The 22,012-nt window shown below is 45.8% G+C and overlaps 1 protein-coding gene across 2 annotated transcripts in view; it reads right to left on the reverse strand.

Moving 5' to 3' along the window:
- Positions 1 to 22,012, reverse strand: part of STARD10 (StAR related lipid transfer domain containing 10) — an 80,539-nt gene that overhangs the window by 11,756 nt on the left and 46,771 nt on the right. The window contains exons 2-3 of one of the 2 annotated variants that reach the window (XM_061629158.1): positions 8,606 to 8,748; positions 6,228 to 6,331 (exon numbers count right to left, since the gene is read on the reverse strand). In XM_061629158.1, the coding sequence (XP_061485142.1) occupies positions 6,228 to 6,331; positions 8,606 to 8,748 (247 nt within the window). Of the gene's footprint in view, positions 1 to 6,227; positions 6,332 to 8,605; positions 8,754 to 22,012 lie in introns of both variants that reach the window. The other variant, XM_061629157.1, reaches the window with a different exon arrangement.

Raw genomic sequence — 22,012 nt, forward strand, 5'->3', positions numbered from 1 at the left:
GGAGAGATCAAGTAAGAATAACAGGGTCGCACTCCCTGCATCGTTCTCCCGATAAAGGTCATCCATCAGGGCGACCAAGGCCAATTCTGTCCATAACCAGCCTGGAACCCAGACTGGAATGGGTCAAGATAATCTATTCCATCCAGGAGTACTTGCAATTGCTGCGCCACAGCCCTCTCAATCACCTTCCCTAAGAAGTGGGTATTTGCAACTGGGCAGTAGTTGTCCCAAACCAATGAGTCCAGGTGGGCTTCTCCAGGAGCGGTCGAATCTCTGCCTGTTTCAGTGTGGCTGGAACCACTCCCTCCCGCAACGATGTGTTGACCACACCCTGGATCCACTCAATCAAATCCCCTTAGCAAGCTTTAATAAGCCAAGAAGGGCAAGGGTCGAAAGCACATGTTGCTGGATGCATCATTGCAAGCACCTTGTCTACGTCATCAGGCCGCATCAACTGAAACCGTTCCCAAGAAGTTGCAGCAGACGGTGCACTGGACACTCCACTGGGGCCTGCAGTAGATGTGGATGGGGCATCAAGACTGCTACGGAGGCGAGCAACTTTACCCTCAAAGTGCCTTGCAAACAATTCACAGTGCACCTCTGAAGGGTCTAAAACTCCATTTCCTGGAGTTGATGTCAACAGACCCCTGACAATAAGGAAAAGCTCCACTGGATGGCTACTTGAGGATGCAATGGAGGCAGAGAAGTGGGCTATAATCTTAAAGAAAATTTCTATAAAATGATGTACCGTTGGTACATGACTCCAGAAAAGTTGTCAAAAATGTATAGTAATGTTTCTAATGTTTGTTGGAAATGTAAACAACAAGAAGGATCATTTTATCATATGTGGTGGCTGTGTAAAAAGGCAAAATCATTTTGGGCACAGATAGGTAGGATGATGCAAAAAATTCTAAAGATAAATATTCAGTCAAAATAAAAATATTTTATTGGGTTTTATGGATAAACAAATAGAAAAGAAATATGGAAGAATAATATTATATATGATTACGGCAGCAAGATTATTATATGCACAAAAGTGGAAAATGGAATCAACACCAACAACGGAAGAATGGCTATTGAAATTAATGGACTTAGTAGAAATGGATAAATTGACATGCTTACTTAGAGAAAAATCGACAGACACATTTCTTAAGGAATGGAAGCCTCTCTTAGACTTTTTGTTGAAAGAACAAAATAAAATGATGATATTGGGATTTGACGATTAACTAAGACAGCCTATGGAGAAAAGTGATCCTGTATGTATATATTAAGGGACAGGTTTGATGTATATTATATACTTATAGCTGATCTGCGACAAATCGGAAGTCAACTATTTTATTTTTATTTTTTTTGTTGTATTGTTATGTTTTTTGACTTTGTCTTTTGAAAAATTTGAATAAAAATTATTTAAAAAAAAAAAAAAAGACTGCTACGGAGGCGAGCAACTTTACCCTCAAAGTGCCTTGCAAACAATTCACAGTGGGCCTCTGAAGGGTCTAAAACTCCATTTCCTGGAGCTGATGTCAACAGACCCCTGACAATACGGAAAAGCTCCACTGGATGGCTACTTGAGAATGCAATGGAGGCAGAGAAGTGGGCTATAATCTTAAAGAAAATTTCTATAAAATGATGTACCGTTGGTACATGACTCCAGAAAAGTTGTCAAAAATGTATAGTAATGTTTCTAATGTTTGTTGGAAATGTAAACAACAAGAAGGATCATTTTATCATATGTGGTGGCTGTGTAAAAAGGCAAAATCATTTTGGGCACAGATAGGTAGGATGATGCAAAAAATTCTAAAGATAAATATTCAGTCAAAATAAAAATATTTTTTATTGGGTTTTATGGATAAACAAATAGAAAAGAAATATGGAAGAATAATATTATATATGATTACGGCAGCAAGATTATTATATGCACAAAAGTGGAAAATGGAATCAACACCAACAACGGAAGAATGGCTATTGAAATTAATGGACTTAGTAGAGATGGATAAATTGACATGCTTACTTAGAGAAAAATCGACAGACACATTTCTTAAGGAATGGAAGCCTCTCTTAGACTTTTTGTTGAAAGAACAAAATAAAATGATGATATTGGGATTTGACGATTAACTAAGACAGCCTATGGAGAAAAGTGATCCTGTATGTATATATTAAGGGACAGGTTTGATGTATATTATATACTTATAGCTGATCTGCGACAAATCGGAAGTCAACTATTTTATTTTTATTTTTTTTGTTGTATTGTTATGTTTTTTGACTTTGTCTTTTGAAAAATTTGAATAAAAATTATTTAAAAAAAAAAAAAAAGACTGCTACGGAGGCGAGCAACTTTACCCTCAAAGTGCCTTGCAAACAATTCACAGTGGGCCTCTGAAGGGTCTAAAACTCCATTTCCTGGAGCTGATGTCAACAGACCCCTGACAATACGGAAAAGCTCCACTGGATGGCTACTTGAGGATGCAATGGAGGCAGAGAAGTGGGCTATAATCTTAAAGAAAATTTCTATAAAATGATGTACCGTTGGTACATGACTCCAGAAAAGTTGTCAAAAATGTATAGTAATGTTTCTAATGTTTGTTGGAAATGTAAACAACAAGAAGGATCATTTTATCATATGTGGTGGCTGTGTAAAAAGGCAAAATCATTTTGGGCACAGATAGGTAGGATGATGCAAAAAATTCTAAAGATAAATATTCAGTCAAAATAAAAATATTTTTTATTGGGTTTTATGGATAAACAAATAGAAAAGAAATATGGAAGAATAATATTATATATGATTACGGCAGCAAGATTATTATATGCACAAAAGTGGAAAATGGAATCAACACCAACAACGGAAGAATGGCTATTGAAATTAATGGACTTAGTAGAAATGGATAAATTGACATGCTTACTTAGAGAAAAATTGACAGACACATTTCTTAAGGAATGGAAGCCTCTCTTAGACTTTTTGTTGAAAGAACAAAATAAAATGATGATATTGGGATTTGACGATTAACTAAGACAGCCTATGGAGAAAAGTGATCCTGTATGTATATATTAAGGGACAGGTTTGATGTATATTATATACTTATAGCTGATCTGCGACAAATCGGAAGTCAACTATTTTATTTTTATTTTTTTTGTTGTATTGTTATGTTTTTTGACTTTGTCTTTTGAAAAATTTGAATAAAAATTATTTAAAAAAAAAAAAAAAGACTGCTACGGAGGCGAGCAACTTTACCCTCAAAGTGCCTTGCAAACAATTCACAGTGGGCCTCTGAAGGGTCTAAAACTCCATTTCCTGGAGCTGATGTCAACAGACCCCTGACAATACGGAAAAGCTCCACTGGATGGCTACTTGAGGATGCAATGGAGGCAGAGAAGTGGGCTATAATCTTAAAGAAAATTTCTATAAAATGATGTACCGTTGGTACATGACTCCAGAAAAGTTGTCAAAAATGTATAGTAATGTTTCTAATGTTTGTTGGAAATGTAAACAACAAGAAGGATCATTTTATCATATGTGGTGGCTGTGTAAAAAGGCAAAATCATTTTGGGCACAGATAGGTAGGATGATGCAAAAAATTCTAAAGATAAATATTCAGTCAAAATAAAAATATTTTTTATTGGGTTTTATGGATAAACAAATAGAAAAGAAATATGGAAGAATAATATTATATATGATTACGGCAGCAAGATTATTATATGCACAAAAGTGGAAAATGGAATCAACACCAACAACGGAAGAATGGCTATTGAAATTAATGGACTTAGTAGAGATGGATAAATTGACATGTTTACTTAGAGAAAAATCGACAGATACATTTCTTAAGGAATGGAAGCCTCTCTTAGACTTTTTGTTGAAAGATCAAAATAAAATGATGACATTGGGATTTGACGATTAACTAAGATAGCCTATGGAGAAAAGTGATCCTGTATGTATATATTAAGGGACAGGATTGATGTATATTATATACTTATAGCTGATCTGCGACAAATCGGAAGTCAACTATTTTATTTTTATTTTTGTTGTTGTATTGTTATGTTTTTTGACTTTGTCTTTTGAAAAATTTGAATAAAAATTATTTAAAAAAAAAAAAAAAGACTGCTACGGAGGCGAGCAACTTTACCCTCAAAGTGCCTTGCAAACAATTCACAGTGGGCCTCTGAAGGGTCTAAAACTCCATTTCCTGGAGCTGATGTCAACAGACCCCTGACAATACGGAAAAGCTCCACTGGATGGCTATTTGAGGATGCAATGGAGAAGTGGGCCGTCTTTGCCGCCCTCACCACCACACAGTAGGCACAGTTATGATGTTTTACTCATGCCTGATGTGCCACACAGCAGGTCTTTCACCACTTGCACTCTAAGCATTGTCCAACCTCTTTCATTGCCCTTAACTCACTGGTGTACCAAGGTGCAAACTGGGCTCCACAATGCCAGAGAGGGCACCCGGGGGCAACCATGTCAAGAGCCCAACGCGCCTTGCTGTTCCACAGTGTGACAAGGGCTTCAACAGCGTCACCTGCTCTATCGACTGGGAACTCCGCCAGGGCATTCAGGAATCCAGTGGATTCCATTAGTCTCCGGGGGCGGACCATTTTAATCTGTCCACCACCCCTGCAGGGAAGGATCGGAGCCATAAATCTAAACTTCACCAGGAAGTGGTCTGACCATGACAATGAGGTGACATCCACCCCCCCTATCTTCAGACCACCCCTTCCTCCATCTGGAGCAAAAACCAAGTCGAGGGTGTGTCCTGCCCTATGCGTTGGGCCGGTGACAACTTGAGACAGCCCCATGGTCGTCATGGAGGCCATGAAGTCCCGAGCCAGATCACCAGGAGCAGCCTCAGCATGGACATTGAAATCTCCCAGCACTATCGTTCTGGGCTTCTCCAACACCACAGCTGAGACGTCCTCCGCCAGCTCAGTTAGAGAAGCTGTCGGGCAGCAGAGTGGACAGCACACCAGCAGCAACCCTAGTTTACTGTCTCCTCGGCCCAACACCAGGGGCAGGCCCTCACAGCCAGCTCCAAGTCAGAGTGGTTTCCTGGTGACAGAGACGGAAGTTCTGTAGACTACAACAACTCCCCCCCCCCCGGTCCCTGTAGCCTGTGCTGGTGCTGCACCGAGTATCCAGGTGGGCAAAGTTGGGTCAGATCAACTCCTCCCAGCTCACCCACCCAGGTCTCAGTAATGCACACCAAATCGGCACCTAAGTGTGGTCTTATTGTGTACCGATCTGGCATTAAACAACAGCACACGTAGGCCAGTGGCCGCAGCAGATTAGCAACAAGGAACCCGTCCATGAGAGGAGTGGAAGTGAGGAACAAGCCATAGATAGCCTTGCCCTCATCTTCTATGGTAATTCACCACCTCCCCATGGCTATACCTCCCTCTACCCATGATCACTGAAATTGGGGTGGCATCACCCATGTTCCTTCGTACTAAGACTACTCCAAGACACCTGATATGGACCCAACAAGAGCCCACCAACAGAACCTACCTGAACCAGTTATCCCAGTAGGCCTCTGAGAGAATTGGGAACAGTCAGACCCACTCAATATCTTTCAAACAGGAAACACGAAATGGTTATCTGTCCATTTGGCAGAGGACAGCTCATAGAGTGGAAAATGTAATGAGGAAAAGAGCGTAGCTGAGTGGACCCAATTTCTGTCTTGTGCATTCAGAGTAGAATCTCCTCTGGATGGTTGAAACATTCACATCCCCTGAAGTTTTTGATTGAACCGGTTTGTATGTTTTAAAAATTGTTTGTAATCCTTCTTGCATTGGAGAGGCAAGGGAAAATGGTTTTACGTCATACTAAATCTACAGCCCCAAACCTTTCTATGGAAATCTAAGAAACTGTCATGACCACTGCAAAATACCCATTTCATAGGAGAAAAAAAGGGCAGGCAACCCATCCAGGCAAACATCTCAAGATGCCCCAAAAAACTCAATTAAATAATAAAGAAGTAACAATGTGTAAGGGGGGACCATAGCAGGCACCCACGGGGGTGTCTGATGGTGCCATGGTGTCCACGAGCACCCTGTTGGAGACCCCAGTATTAAATCATCTCAAAGGGAAATCCTTCCTGCTTAGATTTTTCCTAGAATATGTCCCCTGCCCAAGCTCAGTTACAGAATTTTCATAGCATGTGTGCCTCTAGTACACACCTACAGGGCGCATCGCACACCCCCTCGCTTCCCCCTCCCTAGAAAAGTTTGCCACTCACGGGATGTTTGACGGAGTAGTTCATGATGATGTAGTCACTGCCCATGGGAAGCCAGGAACGGAGCGTGATGACATCGCGGTTCTTCAAGGGTTTCGGGCACTTCCCTGCCAGAAATGGGGAAGGAAGAAAAGGCAACTCAGGAACACAGGAAGGGAACTATGGAGTGCACCAAGCCCCAACCTTGCTGCTGCAAATATTTCCTTCACTGCCCCACCTTGTCTCAGGGATGGTTGCTGGGAGCCACAAAGAAGGCATCACTCACTCCCTTCTGCCCAAAATGGCCATGTTGGGTCTTTAGTTGCACCAGCAGCAGAAAGAGCCTGCAAGGGGGCGTGCGGAGCAGGCAAAGACAGCCACGCTAGGGCTGGCAGAGGGTTAGGAAGGAAGAACTGTCACTGCACTGAGAATAAAGGATGTTGCTCGTATGATACGCTAATTCGTTTAAATCAGGGGTGGGGAGCTTCAGAACCAGGGAAGCCCAAACACGGCCCCCAGCCCTCTCTATCAAGCCCTCAGAACTCTCCCCAGGTACCACGCCCCTCACTGGCGCTGCGCCACACCCGGAGTGTTTTTGCCTGACTGGGACTTGCCCTTGAACCTTCATTATGCCCCTTGATTGTCTGGATGAAGGAGAAAGAATGGCACGTGGCCTCTGGAAGGCTGTCCAGAAGGGAATGCGGCCCTTGGGCTGAAAACAAAAGATTCTCTGCCCCGATTTAAACGCTTGAAATTAAACCTGCAGAAGCAGCCAGGTGAGTTTGCAGCAGCAAAACGGCCAACCCTAACTGGGCATCCGGGGACTTATCCTGAGGTTTGGGGCCTGGGCAGAGGCAGTTCAGTCACGTGGCAATGGGGCAGAATTTGGTCACCACTGAGCTTATGACACTGGCCTGAAATCAAGCCAGACCATTGAGACCAGGCTCACTGAGACCAGCCTTCCTCAACCTGATGCCCTCCAGCTATTTTGGGACCTCAACCGCTGGCAGCCCCAGCAAAGCCCAACTTGCCTCTGGTCCCTGGCATGGGGGGAGTCTGGCAGATGGGGCCCAGAGAGAGGAGAGCCCCTCTGCCCAAAAGGAACAGGCATTGCACAGGGGTCCAGTGTATCACAAAACCTGGGCCAGATGCATGGAGAACATGTATCAAGCCCACATTTAAAAGCTGAGCTGCAGAGTCTATGCACTGTGTGAAGAAGGACTTCCTTTTGTCTGTCCTGAATCTTCCAACATTCAGCTTCAAAGAATAGTAGAGTTGGGAGGGGCCTACAAGTCCAACCCCCTGCTCACTGCAGGAATCCAAACCAAAGCATGATGGCTGTACAGCATCATTGGATGGTCATGAGTTCTAGTGCGGAGAGAGAGGGAGAAAAACTTCCCTCTACCCACTCTCTCCATGCAATGCAAAATTTTATACATTTCTATCATGTCGCCTCTGACTCGCCTTTTCTCTAAACTAAAAAGCCAGGAATGCTGCAACCTTGCAATGATTATTTTTGTTTCATCTTCTGGCATTCATCTCCGTCTTTCTTCTGTCATGGAACCCAAAGCGGAGCACATATTTGGTTCCCAGGCAGTCTCCCATCCAGGCACAGACCAGACCTAGGCATCCTTAGCTTCAGCAAGGTGGTAGCCTCAGAGGAGTACCATTCTGTAAGGTTTAATGGTGCTAATTGCCATGGTTTTGCAGGTTTGTTTGTCTCATGGGTTTTAAATCTAAAGAAGCCTTGTTTTTTAATTGAAAGGTAGGGTCAAAATGTATTTAAAAAAATAAAAGGAAGTAAAGATTTGCAGCCACCTTACTCAAGGGGTGCCAGAGAAAGCATGGAAAAGTAAAAGAAAAGAAATGGACTGCCTTCAAGTCGATCCTGACTTATGGCGACCCTATGAACAGGGTTTTCATGGTAAGCGGTATTCAGAGGGGGGTTCCCATTGCCTCCCTCTGAGGCTGAGAGGCAGTGACTGGCCCAAGGTCAACCAGTGAGCTTTGTGGCTGGGTGGGGATTCGAACCCTGGTCTCCCAGGTCCTAGTCCACCACCTTAACCACTATACCACACTGGCTCTCTTGGAAAAGTACCTCTCAGTATATGGCTGCCAGCATCACCCCCAAGGTGTAGATGGGCAGATGTGAGGCACACACACACACACACACGCACACACTGCCACTGTTCATGTGAACGTGGCCAAAGTTTCAGAGGGACTGGTGGGGAGTCCAGACCAGTTGATGCCAACCTGGTGCCCTCCGGATGGTTTGGACAACAACTGATAGCATAGCTGGCTGGGGCTGATGGAAGTTGTAGTCCAAAACATCTGGAGGGCACCAGATTGGGGAAGGCCGTCCTAGATCTTATCCTGCAGCCCCTCCTTCCCTTGCTTCTCACAGGAATAGTATCCCACATCAGCGTTGACGGTCAGCTTGCCAATGTCAAAGGTCTCGATGACGTTTGTGTCCCATTTTTTCCTGTATTCGATGTCGTGCAGCACATCGTAGAGGGTTTCTGCAGAGACATCCTTGCAGTCCATCCTGCACTGGAGAGAAACAGGGAGTCAGAAACCGATTCGCAGCGCAAGCCACTTACGAGTGTGTTTGCTCAGAAAAGTGAGTCCCGCGGTGTTCAGCACAGCTCTCTCTCAGATGTTACACAGAGGCTTGCAACACAAACATCTCAGAATCTCTTTAAAGCTGGAGTGGGGAATCTGTGGGACACGGGACACACAGGAAGCCGCTTTTTAGGGAATCAGGCCACTGGTCTGCCTAGCTCAGTATTGTCTACTGTGACTGGCAGTGGATCTCTGGGGTTTCATACAGGGGACTCTCCCAGCCTACTCGGAGATGTTAGTGGTTGGACTTAACCTGGGGCCGTCTGACGCAAGAAAGATGATCCGCCACTGAGCTGCGACCCATCCCTTCCCACAGCCTAATTTTATGTGGGCGGCAGCATCGCACTGCTATCCTGAGCCTCCCTTCACCATTCCCCAGACTGCCATTCTGTGGTCAAGCGAATTGGGGTCTGCCTCATAGCAAGCCCTGAAGGGGTGTGTGTGTTTGTGTTTGTGTGTGTGTGTGTGTGTGTGTGTGTGTGTGTGTGTGAGAGAGAGAGAGAGAGAGAGAGAGAGAGAATGTGGCTCCATCTTTACAATCAAAGCAGCATCATAGCACTTTAAACAGCATTGGCTTCCCCCAAAGAATTCTGGGGATTGTAGTTTTTAAGGGTGCTGAGATAAGATAAAAATCAACTCATTTGAAATGTGGTGTTGGAGGAGAGCTTTGTGCATATCATGGATTGTGAAAAAGACAAATAATTGGGTGTTAGAACAAATTAAACCAGAACTGTCACTAGAAGCTAAAATGATGAAACTGGGGTTATCATACTTTGGACACATCATGAGAAGACATGATTCACTAGAAAAGACAATAACGCTGGGAAAAACAGAAGGGAGTAGAAAAAGAGGAAGGCCAAACAAGAGATGGATAGATTCCATCAAGGAAGCCACAGACCTGAACTTACTAGATCTGAACAGGGTGGTTCACGACAGATACTGTTGGAGATCGCTGATTCATAGGGTCGCCATGAGTGGCAATCAACTTGAAGGCACATAACAACAACAATGAGAGTTCTTAGGAGACCCCTCTTCCCCAGAATGGTTTAACAATCAATCCCTCTTCCCAGGGAACTCGGGGAATTGTAGCCCTAAGAAGGGAAAGGGGGGGGTCTCCTAACAATTTTCAACATCCTTAACAAACTACAGTTCCCAGGATTCTTTGGGAGAAGCCATTAGTAAAGTGGAATGATACTGCTTTAAATATATAGTGCAGATGGGTCTCTCTGTGTGTGTGTGTGTGTGTGTGTGTGTGTGTGTGTGTGTGTGTGTGTGTGTGTGTGTGTGTGTGTGTGTGTGTGTGTGTGTGTGTGTGTGTGAGAGAGAGAGAGAGAGAGAGAGAGAGAGAGAGAGAGAGAGAGAGAGAGAGAGAGAGAGTTGAGGGTGTGGAATGCAAGTTGGTGGTCCCTTTATGGAGAAGCCTGCATGGAAAAAGCTGGCCTTGTCTTTATCTGGGGTGGGGAATCAGTGAGCCACTGATGTATGTACATATGCTTGCGCACACAAATGGAGAAACAAAGGGAGAGGTAAAAAAATAGAAAATGGGGAGGCCAGAGAGATGGAAGGAAGGGGTTAGGAAAGCCCCATTTAACCTGGCCAGAACTGAACACAGGGCTGTTTATCCAGGGTATCCTTGGCATATGATAGAGGCAGCTTCCTATGTTAATGGCTCTGATCCTGTCCACCGCCAGGTCTGGCTCAAGCTCTATCCACTGCTTATTGGTGGATAAATATATTTGTGTACCGCTATTTCATTAAAAACATCAAAGCGGTTTACAAGTTAAAACAACCACCTTACAATAAAAACATTAAAAATGCAATAAAAGTAAAGTTCTACTGTTGCGAAAAAAGCATCTTAATTGCCTGCATAAGCCTGGCGGAACAGAGAGGTTTTCAGCAGGTGCTTAAAAGTCAGAACAGAAGGCGCCTGCTGAATCTCTGTTGGCAGAGCATCCCAGAGGACTGGGCTGACGGCACAGGAGGCTCGATTTGGTGTCGATGTTCAATGAGCCTCGCCAACTCGGCTTATGTGTGTGTCCCCCAACCCCCAGTATGTTTTTCCCCATGGGTCCCCTATGGCCTTGCATAGGAAAAAGGTTCCACATCCCCGCCTTAATGAAAGACACAGTCGCACCTGAAAAAAGTTGCCTTTCTCAGAATGAGCTGTGAGAAACTTGTTCAAAGTCCTGTTTTGAAAGAAAGGGTCCAGCTTTTGATGAACAGAGCCACCAGCCGATGACAGAATTTGCAGGGTCATTTACTGAATGATCTGCCCTTTAACTAATTAAGCAAACACCTAAATTTAAATAAATCTGTAAGAACATAAGAAGGGCCTGCTAGATCAGACCAACGGCCCACTAGTCCAGCACCCTGATCTCACGGTGGCCAACCAGCTGTATTTCAAAAACATCTCAATACAGGTGCCTTAAAGCCATTGCTGGAGACACGCGGAGAGAATTTGGTTTAAATACTTACTGTTTTAAAAATGTGTTTGCTCTTTTAATTTATTTTAAAACTCAGCAACAGAAACAACTGGAAATATACATAAAGAAATCTCACCCTAATCCTAACGTAAACTGGTGTGTTAAACTGTTGTGACCTGTGCTGGGCTCTTTGTGTGAAGGGCGAGCAATAATCACAACAACAAACAAGATTTTCCTCTTCTCCCAGGCATTTTAGCATGTGTGTTTAAAATTGCTTTTTTAAAATGTGTTTTTAAATTTGTATATTTGTTTTTAATGTTTTTAATTGTAAACCACCCAGACAGCTTCGGCTATGGGGCCGTATACAAATGCAATAAATAAACAAACAAACTGTTGTTGTTGTTGTTATTATTAATAATACTAATAATACCAATACTAATACTACTAATACTAATAATAATAATAATAATAAAAGGAACATCGGAATCTGCCTTATATTGAATCAGACCGCTGGTCCATCTAGCTCACTATTGTCTACACTGACTGGCAGTGGCTCTCCTGGGTTTCAGACAGGGGGACATTCCCATCCACCTGGAGATGACGCTGAGGATTGAATCGGGGGCCTTCTGCATGCAAGGCAGGTGCTCTGCCACTGAGCTACACTCCTTCTCCAAATGCTTACAGATAATTGCAGGAATACTGACCGCTTCCATGACCAGCACAACCCTTTACAGAGGTACTCAAAAGTGGCGCCTGGTCAAGGGTTGCAGCGCAGTGGCAGAACATCTGCTTTGCATGCAGCAGGTACCTAGTTCAGTCCCTGGCAGCATCTCCAGGAGAGTTCCCTGCCTAAAACCCCGGAGAGCCACTGTCAGCCTGTGTAGACAAATATTGAGCTATATGGACCAGGAAGGCAACTTCCTACTGTATGTTCATATGTTTCCAAGGAAGTCCCAATGAGTTTGGTGGAACTTACTCCCAGATAAGTGTAACCAGGATTGTCAGTAATGATCTAAAGAAAAAATATATGATTCATATCAGTTGAAATACAGGCCTTGTTCCAGTAATTTAATAAAGCAATGCCAATTTTCACAGTAACAGATTATGTCTTCCTCCTTTAGTTCCAACATAATTTACCCATAATTGCTTAATCATATAATTTATTTTTTCATTCCTTAACTGGGGAAATTACATTCTTCTCCAAGTAATTAAGCACAAAGTATTCTGACTCTTGCTTTCATGTAAACACAGCCATGCTATGTCAATTCTTATTTACAGAGTTTGCACGAGATCCTTTTATACTACTGATTTGAACTGTATCTTAATTATTGTTTGTGACCACGGGGAGGGGCTGTTTGTACAGCCAAAGGTAGGGTAAGGAATGCAATTCAACAGAACAAGTAAAATCTACAGTTCAATGCCAAAAAGCTGCCTCTCTTTAAGAAAGAGGGCCATTTTGACTACTTGAAGACAGGCCCCAAATAGCCTCATCCCCCCCCAAAAAAATACACATGACGTGCTCACACTGAATCACATTCATACATTACACTCGCTATTTTAAAATTGGACCTCCACAGATTAATCAAAGAGACACTACAGATCAGACAAAAGGTTTGCACAAAATGTGATGAATCTGAGCATTTCAAGAGCTCTATCAAAAATTTAACTTCTGCAATCCACTGCCCCACTGGCACAGAGCCACCAGCCTCCAATGAAGGCAGGCAGATGGGGGCTGGCTGAGGGCAGACTTAGGTTGGTAGGGCTGTCCCAAGAGACCAGTCTTCACTGCCCTAGCAGGGTAGCATGTGTCAGTCCCTTTCCTTGGCATGAAGAAGAATCCTGTATTATTCAAAAGCTTGCTTCCTGCACCTAAACATCACCAGGTCTTGTAGCACCTATTCAGGGCGGGTGTCAGGCTTGACTGGGCCCTTGGGCACATGCCTGCCCCAGGCCCATGGCACCCACCTGCAAGTCTCACCTACCTCTTGTGTCGCTGTGAATGCCGTGCTCACTCCGTGTGCATGCCTACCAACAACCAAGATGGTAGCGGGGATGTCAGCCCCCTTAGGAAAGCCCCTGCTGCCATCTTAGTTGATGGTACGCATGCGTGTGCAGCACACACAACATTCACAGCAATGGAAGAGATAGGTGGGGTATGTGTGCAGGCTTATTGGGTGAGAGGGTGCCTGGGCGGGGCTGCCTGGAAACTCCCTCTCCTCGATCTGCAGCAGGGTCAGGAGCCGCCACCGCTGCAGATCACAGAATGGGAGCACTACCCTCCCACCCTAAGGAGGGACCCCTCTGGGCTACAGGGCCCCTTGGCCAGGGCCTAACCTGGCCGCCCTCTGGCACTGGCCCTGTACCTATTATAGCATATACCATAATGAAATCTGTCTTAAAATGACAGCTTTTTTTTGTTGCAACACAAGTATCACTCTGGAAAAAGACATTCTTTTAGCTAATGATGCAGGGAGCTGAAGCTGGTTCTGCATGCAAAGCACTGAACTGCAGGCCATTGGTAAATACCCCCAAGCAGGCCTTGTTAAGTACCATTTCCCCAGCAATGTAGCCTCGTTTGTCCTCCTCTTCCCTTGTCACCCAGGAGAAACGACCCCCCCCCCAGTCTTGCTTCCACCATCCAGAGCATTAATTGGTTGGCTCACCAACTCTCTCGTTCTGCTTTATCTTTGTCAGGAATACGATTATCTCTTGGCTGCAGTGAACCTTGCCGAAACTATGGAGACGAAATGCGGAGCCTGCAAACAGACATTACACTCAAGCAGTAGGGACCGCAAGATTGGAAACAATTTGATTCCATCCTAATTGGAGGTTAGATTCGATTAGCGCAGCAGCTGGGCATGCCTCGTACAGGGCAGGTGCACAACCCACCAAGAAGTTCTCCTGCACAAGCCCCAATGAAATGAATGATGAGGGGGGCACAGAGGAGCACTCCCTGCTGGATTGTACATAGGTGTGCCCTCACACCAGGGGTGGAGCGCTTGCTTTGCTTGGAGAAGGTTCCAGGTTCAGTCCCCGGGTAAGGCTGCGAGAGACCCCCTGGAGAGCTGCTGCCAGTCAGTGTAGACGATCCCCAGCTAGATGGACCAATGATCGGACTCTTCCCGTGTTCCTCAATGTAGGGGAGGGCTGTGTCTCAGTGGCAGCGCATTCGGTTTGAATGTAGGTCACAGGTTTGATCCCCAGGATAGGGCTGGGAATGTTCCCTGTTGGAAACCCTGTAGGGCCAAAGACTGTCAGTGTGGACATTCTCTTCCGCCACCGGCACAAACACATAAACACATGCACACGCGCACATGCACACACCGACTCCTTGTGCAAAAACAGGATGCCTGTCATGCGCCAGCGCTGCATTCATGGCAAAGTGGGTCGGAGGATTCATTTCCAACCTCTCTCATTATTAATCAGGGCGATCATTTATGTCAGCTTACAAGCTGGGCCGCTAAATATTTCATAAGCACCCCCCTAACCGTGGACTCATTTATCGCCGCCCTCTAGCCAAAAGACTGTTGAACAAAGGAGGAAGTGTCTCTGCCCAACCAGCAACCAAATGGAAAGGTCAGCGCCCCGTAACCTGATGTGTACAGCGATACCCACAAGAGCTCTGTTCCTCATGCGTGGAACAGCAGGCAGGCTGGAACTCGCAACCTGGCTTTCAAAGACAGCCCAGGCCTTTTGTTCAGCGGCTATATTGCAGAGCCCCTGCAATTGTGCCCATTTCAAAGGCACGGGGCTCATTTTTCCACTCCATGCATTCCAGAGGAAACTAGAGAAGGATCTTTTATGTGAGGGACGGGGCCACAAACCTTTGGAGGGATGGGGTCAGGGGTGATGAAAAGGGTTCGGGTGCAAATATTAGAACAGGGCGCAGGACTTTGTAGTGTGGCTGGACAGGCACAGAACATCCTGCTATGTGGTTGGCTGTGGCCTATACCCACACCCCAGCCCGCTTCTCTTGCCTGAACTTCTGGGGACTGTCACAAAAGACCATGTCCAAAACCACCCCAGGCTCCAGGAAAGCATCTGCCCTGATGCCCACAAAAGTGCCACTCCCCCACACTTCGGACTTAATATGCGTCATACTTGCTAGACAGGAAGTGACGCTTGCCCTTGAAAGGAAGAGTGCCTAGCTCAGGGGCAGAGCATCTGCATGGCATGCCAAAGATCCCAGGGTCTACTCCTGGCATCTCCAAAAAGAAACAGGCGATGAGAAAGTCCTTTCTCTGCCAGAGACTCTGAGGCAGCTTCGCCAGCCTGGCACCCTCCAGAGCTTGTGGAACTGCAATTCCCATCAGTCCCAGCCAACACAACTGTTGGGAGTAGGATTGCCAGGTTCAATCCCTGAGACTGATCCTGTATCTTTAGGAGAAGAGAAAGTCAGCCAAGTGCAGGTGTTCTTGCAACGCTGTAATGAGAAAAACCACAAGGTGGAATTCTTTCTTCCCCCTACACAACTTTTAAAGATACAGAAGACCTCTTGGTTGCCAGGCCCGGCCTCCAAGAGGTCTTCTGTCTCTTTAACAGTTATGCAGAGGGAAGGGAGAATTCCACCTTGTGGTTTTGCCCATTACAGGGTTTCAAGAACACCTGCACTCGGCTGACTTTCTCTTCTCCTAAAGATACAGGATCAGTCTCAGGGATTGAACCTGGCAACCCTAGATGGGAGTTGTAGACTCACAACCTCTGGAGGGCACCAGGTGGGTGAAAGCTGCTCCGGGAGAAAACTACTAGCCAGAACAGATATGCGGTGCTGGTCTGACTCAACAGCAGGGAACTTTCTATATTGGTATGTAAAATTCTCATTTAGGATGTGAAACTAGGACCACTTGTAGGTCATTTCCTGCTTATTGAGCTTTCATCCTTATTTGCTTGCACAAAATTTGCAGGGAGGTTAGGCAACCTCAGCTGTTTATTGAGCATCCATCCTGATTTGGCCCCATTTCCATTATACATTTAAAGCACACTTTCAGCAGTCATGGCTTCCCCCACTCAAGAATCCTGGGAACTGTAGTCTGCTAAGGGTGCTGGGTGGTGTTAGGCGATCCCCCTATTCCCCTCAGAGCTACAATTCCGAGTTCCCTGGGAAGAGGGATTGATTGCTAAAATCACTCTGAGAATTGTAGCACTGTGAGTGGAATAGGGGAGTCTCCTAAGACTCTCATCAGCCTTAACAAACTACAGTCCCCAGGATTCTCTGGGGGAAGCCATGACTGTTTAAAGTGGTATGATGCTGCTTTAAGTGCAGATGGGTTTTTGTTGGGAGGGAGATTAGATGACCTTGCACAAAGCAAATGTTGTCCCACACTTACCCATGCATTTCCCCGTCATGTTCCTTATTGTAAAAAGTCCGGTTTTGAGAGCCAGGTTTGTTGCACAAGACCTGCAAATCAAGTCTAACTGAGCAACCTGAATTTGCCAGTAAGTGACTAGACCCCACCCAAAAACAGTGACAGTCTCAAAGCACCCCAGGTTTGTGGTCTCATGCATGCTGAAGGGAAATGGAAAGGTCTCAAACTTTCATCTGTTGACCATCACTGCAATGTTTGCACTGGCGTGTTTTTGTTTTTTTAAGTCTTCTGCAAATATTGATCCATTGCTGGCTACTCTGGAAACCCCCACACCCTCTTCCACTTAGGGTGCTTGAAGAAGGGCCTCCAACCATATCCAGCATGACCAAATTGTCAGATATTCTCATTAAACGTAGCATTTCCCCACGTGGTATGCTGTATGTCCAAGGACTGCACAAAGTCCCACTGAGGGCTGTCAACACGTCCACTGAATGGATGCCAGAAGGGCACTTCTTTCCTGGGGATGGAGTCACCAAGGGATCCTGCAAATGCTGCAGAGACCAAAAAGAGATCCAGTGCTGAAGTCTGGTGGGGGGCTCCAAATCTGCCCCAGCTGAGAGCATTTTCCCATGCAGCAGTTGATAAAATGATGCTTCCCTTTTTAGCCCCAACTCGGAAAGCCACCCACATAATCGCACCAACATGGCTACAGGAGCAAACTGCTGACTATGAACTGTAAAATATCAACAACTGAAATGAAATGTCATCAGATGTCAGACGCAGATATAAAATACTTGGAGACTGTTCAGCAAATGTTCCAACATACACAAATACATATCTCCAGAGAATATTTGAGTTCACCATTCGCAGGAGAGAACCTTGAGAAGTTTCAGAAAGAAATCCATTCCATCCTTTCTGTGCACATACAGAGACAGTACACACCATACATTTAAAGCACCTCCCCCCAGGCAAAGAATCCTGGGAAATGTTTTTTACCCCTCACAGAGCTACAATTCCCAGCCACCTTAACAAAAATACACTTCCCAGGATTCTTTGGGGAGTGGATGGGAATATATGGTGTGTATTCAGCCACACACACACAGTTGTATTCAACTAGTGGACCCACTAAAATGTATGAACTTAAGTTAACCATGTCTATTAATTTCAACACGTCTACTCTGAACCCACAAGTTGTATTTAGGCAGTCAGGAGTTTCCAGAGTTGCTTCCTGACACTGTCCCACTAAGTGGCAGCACTCTGGATTCATTAGCCTATGACTGCAAATCAAGGGCCCATCCATACCTGACTGCAAAATCCTCATGTGCCATATTCGGTTGCTGGCCTCGAGATCCATACATGTCCTGTTTGTGGACAGATTATTGTGAAAACCCGATTATCAAGCATCCATACATGTGGGGGAGGGGGGTTTCGGTCTAAATTGTTTTAGCATTGGCCACTCCCCTAAATCCACCCCTTTTCAGAGATTGGTCCATAATGGTCATTTGCTTTTTGCAGACTTTTTCAGAAGAGCACAGAAAGGAGACAGGGGACCTAGCATATGACAGAGGACTGCCCATGGACCGCCTATTGCAGGAATGTCTGCAGCATTGCGTCCGACCACATGGACATTAATTCGATCGATTATCAGTTTAGGGAAGCATATTGGGGTTTTGGTGGTATTCCTAATGCGGATTTCTGAAAATGAAAGTCCATGCTAGCTTGCAACATCACATGGACGATGGTGAATTAATGAGGACACAAAGCTATAGCACTGCAGATTATACAGTCGTATGGACGGGCCCATAATGACACCAAATGTTTTAACAAACTCTGTATAGACCGCTGAAGAATCACCACCACCACCATCATCACTGGAGTCAGGCAGGACGCACTAAGCCTGTGGAGGCCCACTGTGGTGGCCTACTTCAATAGGGCCACATCGTCCGCCTTCTCCAGCCTGCCATGCTTCAGAGGTTTTGCACTGCAGCTCTCATCACCCCCAGCCAGCACAGCAATATAATTCTGGGGCTGCTGGGAGTTGACCATCCAAAACCTCTGGAGCGTGCCAGGCTGGGGATGGATGGTCCACATGCTGGTGATGATCGAGTGTATAATTTCGCCAGGCTATCATTACACTGTCTCCTGCCTGACTCCACAGACTGGCCACTCTCCTCTCTTTCCTTTTCAGGTTAACATACTTCTCTGCATTTTCTCTCCTCCTTTAATTTGTTTTATGTGATTATATCCAGGTTTTTCATCTTGCTTTCCTCCCTTTCCATTCCCTTGGAGACGTATCATGGACCGACCCGCCCTTTCTTACAGGATGCCCCATCGTACTTTGCACCAGACCTCCTTTTCTATTCTTCTTTTAAAATTTAATGAAGAGAAGGGGGGGGAAACAAGGATGGGGGGAAAAGTGAGAGAAAGCTGAGAGGGGAGGAACCATCGGCTCACATTAAAAATCCAGTAACCATTGCTACAGCCATCTCAGTTTAAACATATAAATCAATTACACGCCATCCAAATGTCCAGATAGGCATCCACATGAAGGTGACATTTAAAAGACACGTGTTCAAATGCAGCAAGGACAGCAAGGCCCTCAGACCATTGGGTAATAGACAGTGGGTGTTTATCCTTTCCAGGCTCAAAGGATTATTGCAGCAGACCTTTTTGTTCCTCCCCAACTTTATTAATGTGTTTTTAATTAGCTTTCCTTTCTGTCCTTGTTGCTCAACAAAAAGAGAAACTGCACACTAGATAAAAAGAAAGCCAGTGAAGAAATATTGGATGGGATCAGAGATGGCTGTTGAAAAGCATAAAGAAGGATTGTTCAAGTATCTGAAAAACTGTATTGCAGGGTATTTGGTTGCTTACAGAGCTTGGAAAAGTTACTTTTTTAAACTACAGCTCCCATCAGCCCCAGCCAGCATGGCCACTGGATTGGGCTGATGGGAGTTGTCGTTCAAAAAAGTAACTTTGCCAAGCTCTGGTTATTTATCATCATTATTATTACAACTACACTGTTTTCCAATCCTTTCTACAAGGAATTCAAAGTAGCAGATTCATCCTTGTACACCAGCTCATGCTCAACAGCAGCCAGCAGTGTGATGCAGCAGCTAAAAAGGCTAACACCATTCTGCATCAAAAGAAGTAGAGAAAAGTAACAGAGGTAGGGCCATCATAGGTCAGTGGTAGAGCATCTGTGTCTCATGCAGAAGGCCCCAGATTCAATCCCCAATGGCATCGCCAGCTAGGGCTGGGTAAAGATTTCTGAGACTTTGGAGAGCCACTGCCAGTCAGCACAGACAATACTCAGCTAAATGGAACAATGGCTTGACTCAGTACAAGGTGGCTTCCTGTGTTGTTCTAGCATTGTTCCCTGCTCCAGAGAGTGTGCTGAGCCAAACAGGCATCTCTGAGCAAAGGTGACTGCAGGAAAGTTTGGCATGCTTGATAGCAAGGTGTGTGTGTGTGTGTGCGTGCATGCGTGTTTGGCGGGGTGGGGTTGGGAGCCCATTGATCAGCCATGCAGCGAGATCTTCCAGCAAGCAGCATCTGGGCTGACTGTGACAAAATGAGATTCAGAGAAAGAAGTCACACTTTCTGGTGGAGGGGAGAGAGAGAGACGCAACAGCAGCTGGGCCAGAACGGGTGGGAAGGTGTGGCGGGGGGGAGGGGGTTGCTGTGGCAGAGAAGAAGAAGGGCACAAAGCATCGAAATGGCACCGCTTCCCGACTAACTGATCTGCAGCAGCCCCTCTTCTTTGCCATGGAGGCTGTGCAGGAGGATTTCCCAGTGGATTGTGCCCCCCGTGCCCTCAGCTACATTTGTCCGCCCCTTGATCGGACACCTGCCACCTGTGGCACAGAGCATCATGCCAGCTCAGCTACAACAGCCCTTTCAGCAGCATGGACCCCGGGAAGGAAGGAGACCCGTGCCACGTGCACAACGTCCCCAAAGAACCCATAAGAGAGCTTTCAACGGTGGGGGCAAAGGGGTGCCTTTTATGGCAGTTGCAAGCACAACAGCAAATATGGATGGCTCTAGATGTGGCCAGTGCAAAATCTGGGGAAGGGTTGCACACAGTCACCCCGTCCTCCTCCCTTTACCCGTCCCCCCTGCTGAGATTTAGATTGCGATTGTATTGGGGCAGAGACCTGACATTTTTTTGCTGCCCCCATGCACAGCCCAAGAAGTTGGTTTGTGACGATCTTGCTTGTGCAGCCAGACTGCAGGACTGCGTTTCTAGGCTGCTGTTCCTAGCCAAGCAAGTCGGGCTCAGCCGAGAAGTTTTGCAAATATGCTGTCAAATCCCAAACATTTGTTGCGAGGACCATCTTCTCATCTGTGTTTGATCTGGTTCATAGTCTCTCCTAGGTTTTGCCTGAGCAGTCACGGATCTGCCCATGTTTTCAGGATGTGCTTATAACAGATCCCTACATTAACCTCATTATCTGCTCCGCTCTGTTCCCCAACGGGCTATGGACATTTCCAAGTGCCTCTTTGAAGAGCCATCCATTCTGCTTGGCTTGGTTTGCGCCAAACGCTTGGCCTCGGGGTCACCAAAGCTTCCAGGACTGGGGATCCCCACAGCTGCCTTTGAAGCCAGGCCCAGCTGCTGCATGCCAATTAGGCCATGGAGCGGCCTGGAATATATTTCCATCTATTTACATTTTGCTATTTGATCTCTTCCAAGGAGCATTCACTTTGATCTTAGAAAAGGCAGCCAGTTTTCTTTCTGCCACGGAGCTGCTTGCTGCACTACGCTCACAAAACACCGACAGCTTATCTGCCATTATGCCGCATAAAAGCAACCTATATTTTCTTGCCAGCTCCCAAAACTCATCTGGGAATAACCTGCATTTGTTTTCATTATGCCACAGATCGCGTAGCACTGTTTGTTCTCCCCGAGGAGAGATGTAATCTTGACTTCAACAGCCAGGCTGGAAACCGGGTCATCTACACTCCCCCGTCACTTCAGTCAAACGTATTTCTCTGCTTCCTCGACTGAGCCAGACGGTAAGCTCCTGGAAGGCACAAATCTCTCTCCCTTCCAGATATTTTTGAAAACACCCAGTCCTACTACAAAAGGTGCATTCCAGAGATTTCGCCTTTTGGGCTGAATGGACACCATGCCATTATTTGGGGTAGACAGAGCCAGTGACACAGGGGAGGACTTGGCGGCGGCAGCAGGAAATTATTGTTGTGGGCACTGATGGGGGAAAGTGCGTTTGGGGCAGGGGGAACAACACCAAACCATCTTCAGTGTCAGAAGCGAAACACTCCTGGATGAGAACGGCAAAGCCTTTGTGCCACCTTGGAATGACTAACTCCGCAGTGCAAAATGAAATCCCTTGATTAGGATTCGCAAATCCCTTGTGTCCTATTCCTACTGAACTTGCATTTAGCACTCACAACATGCGCAGAGGCACCTTTCTGCCTCAACGTCCAAATTAGT

Source organism: Rhineura floridana, chromosome 5 (genome assembly GCF_030035675.1).
Source record: "Rhineura floridana isolate rRhiFlo1 chromosome 5, rRhiFlo1.hap2, whole genome shotgun sequence".
Taxonomy (NCBI): Eukaryota; Metazoa; Chordata; class Lepidosauria; order Squamata; family Rhineuridae; genus Rhineura; species Rhineura floridana.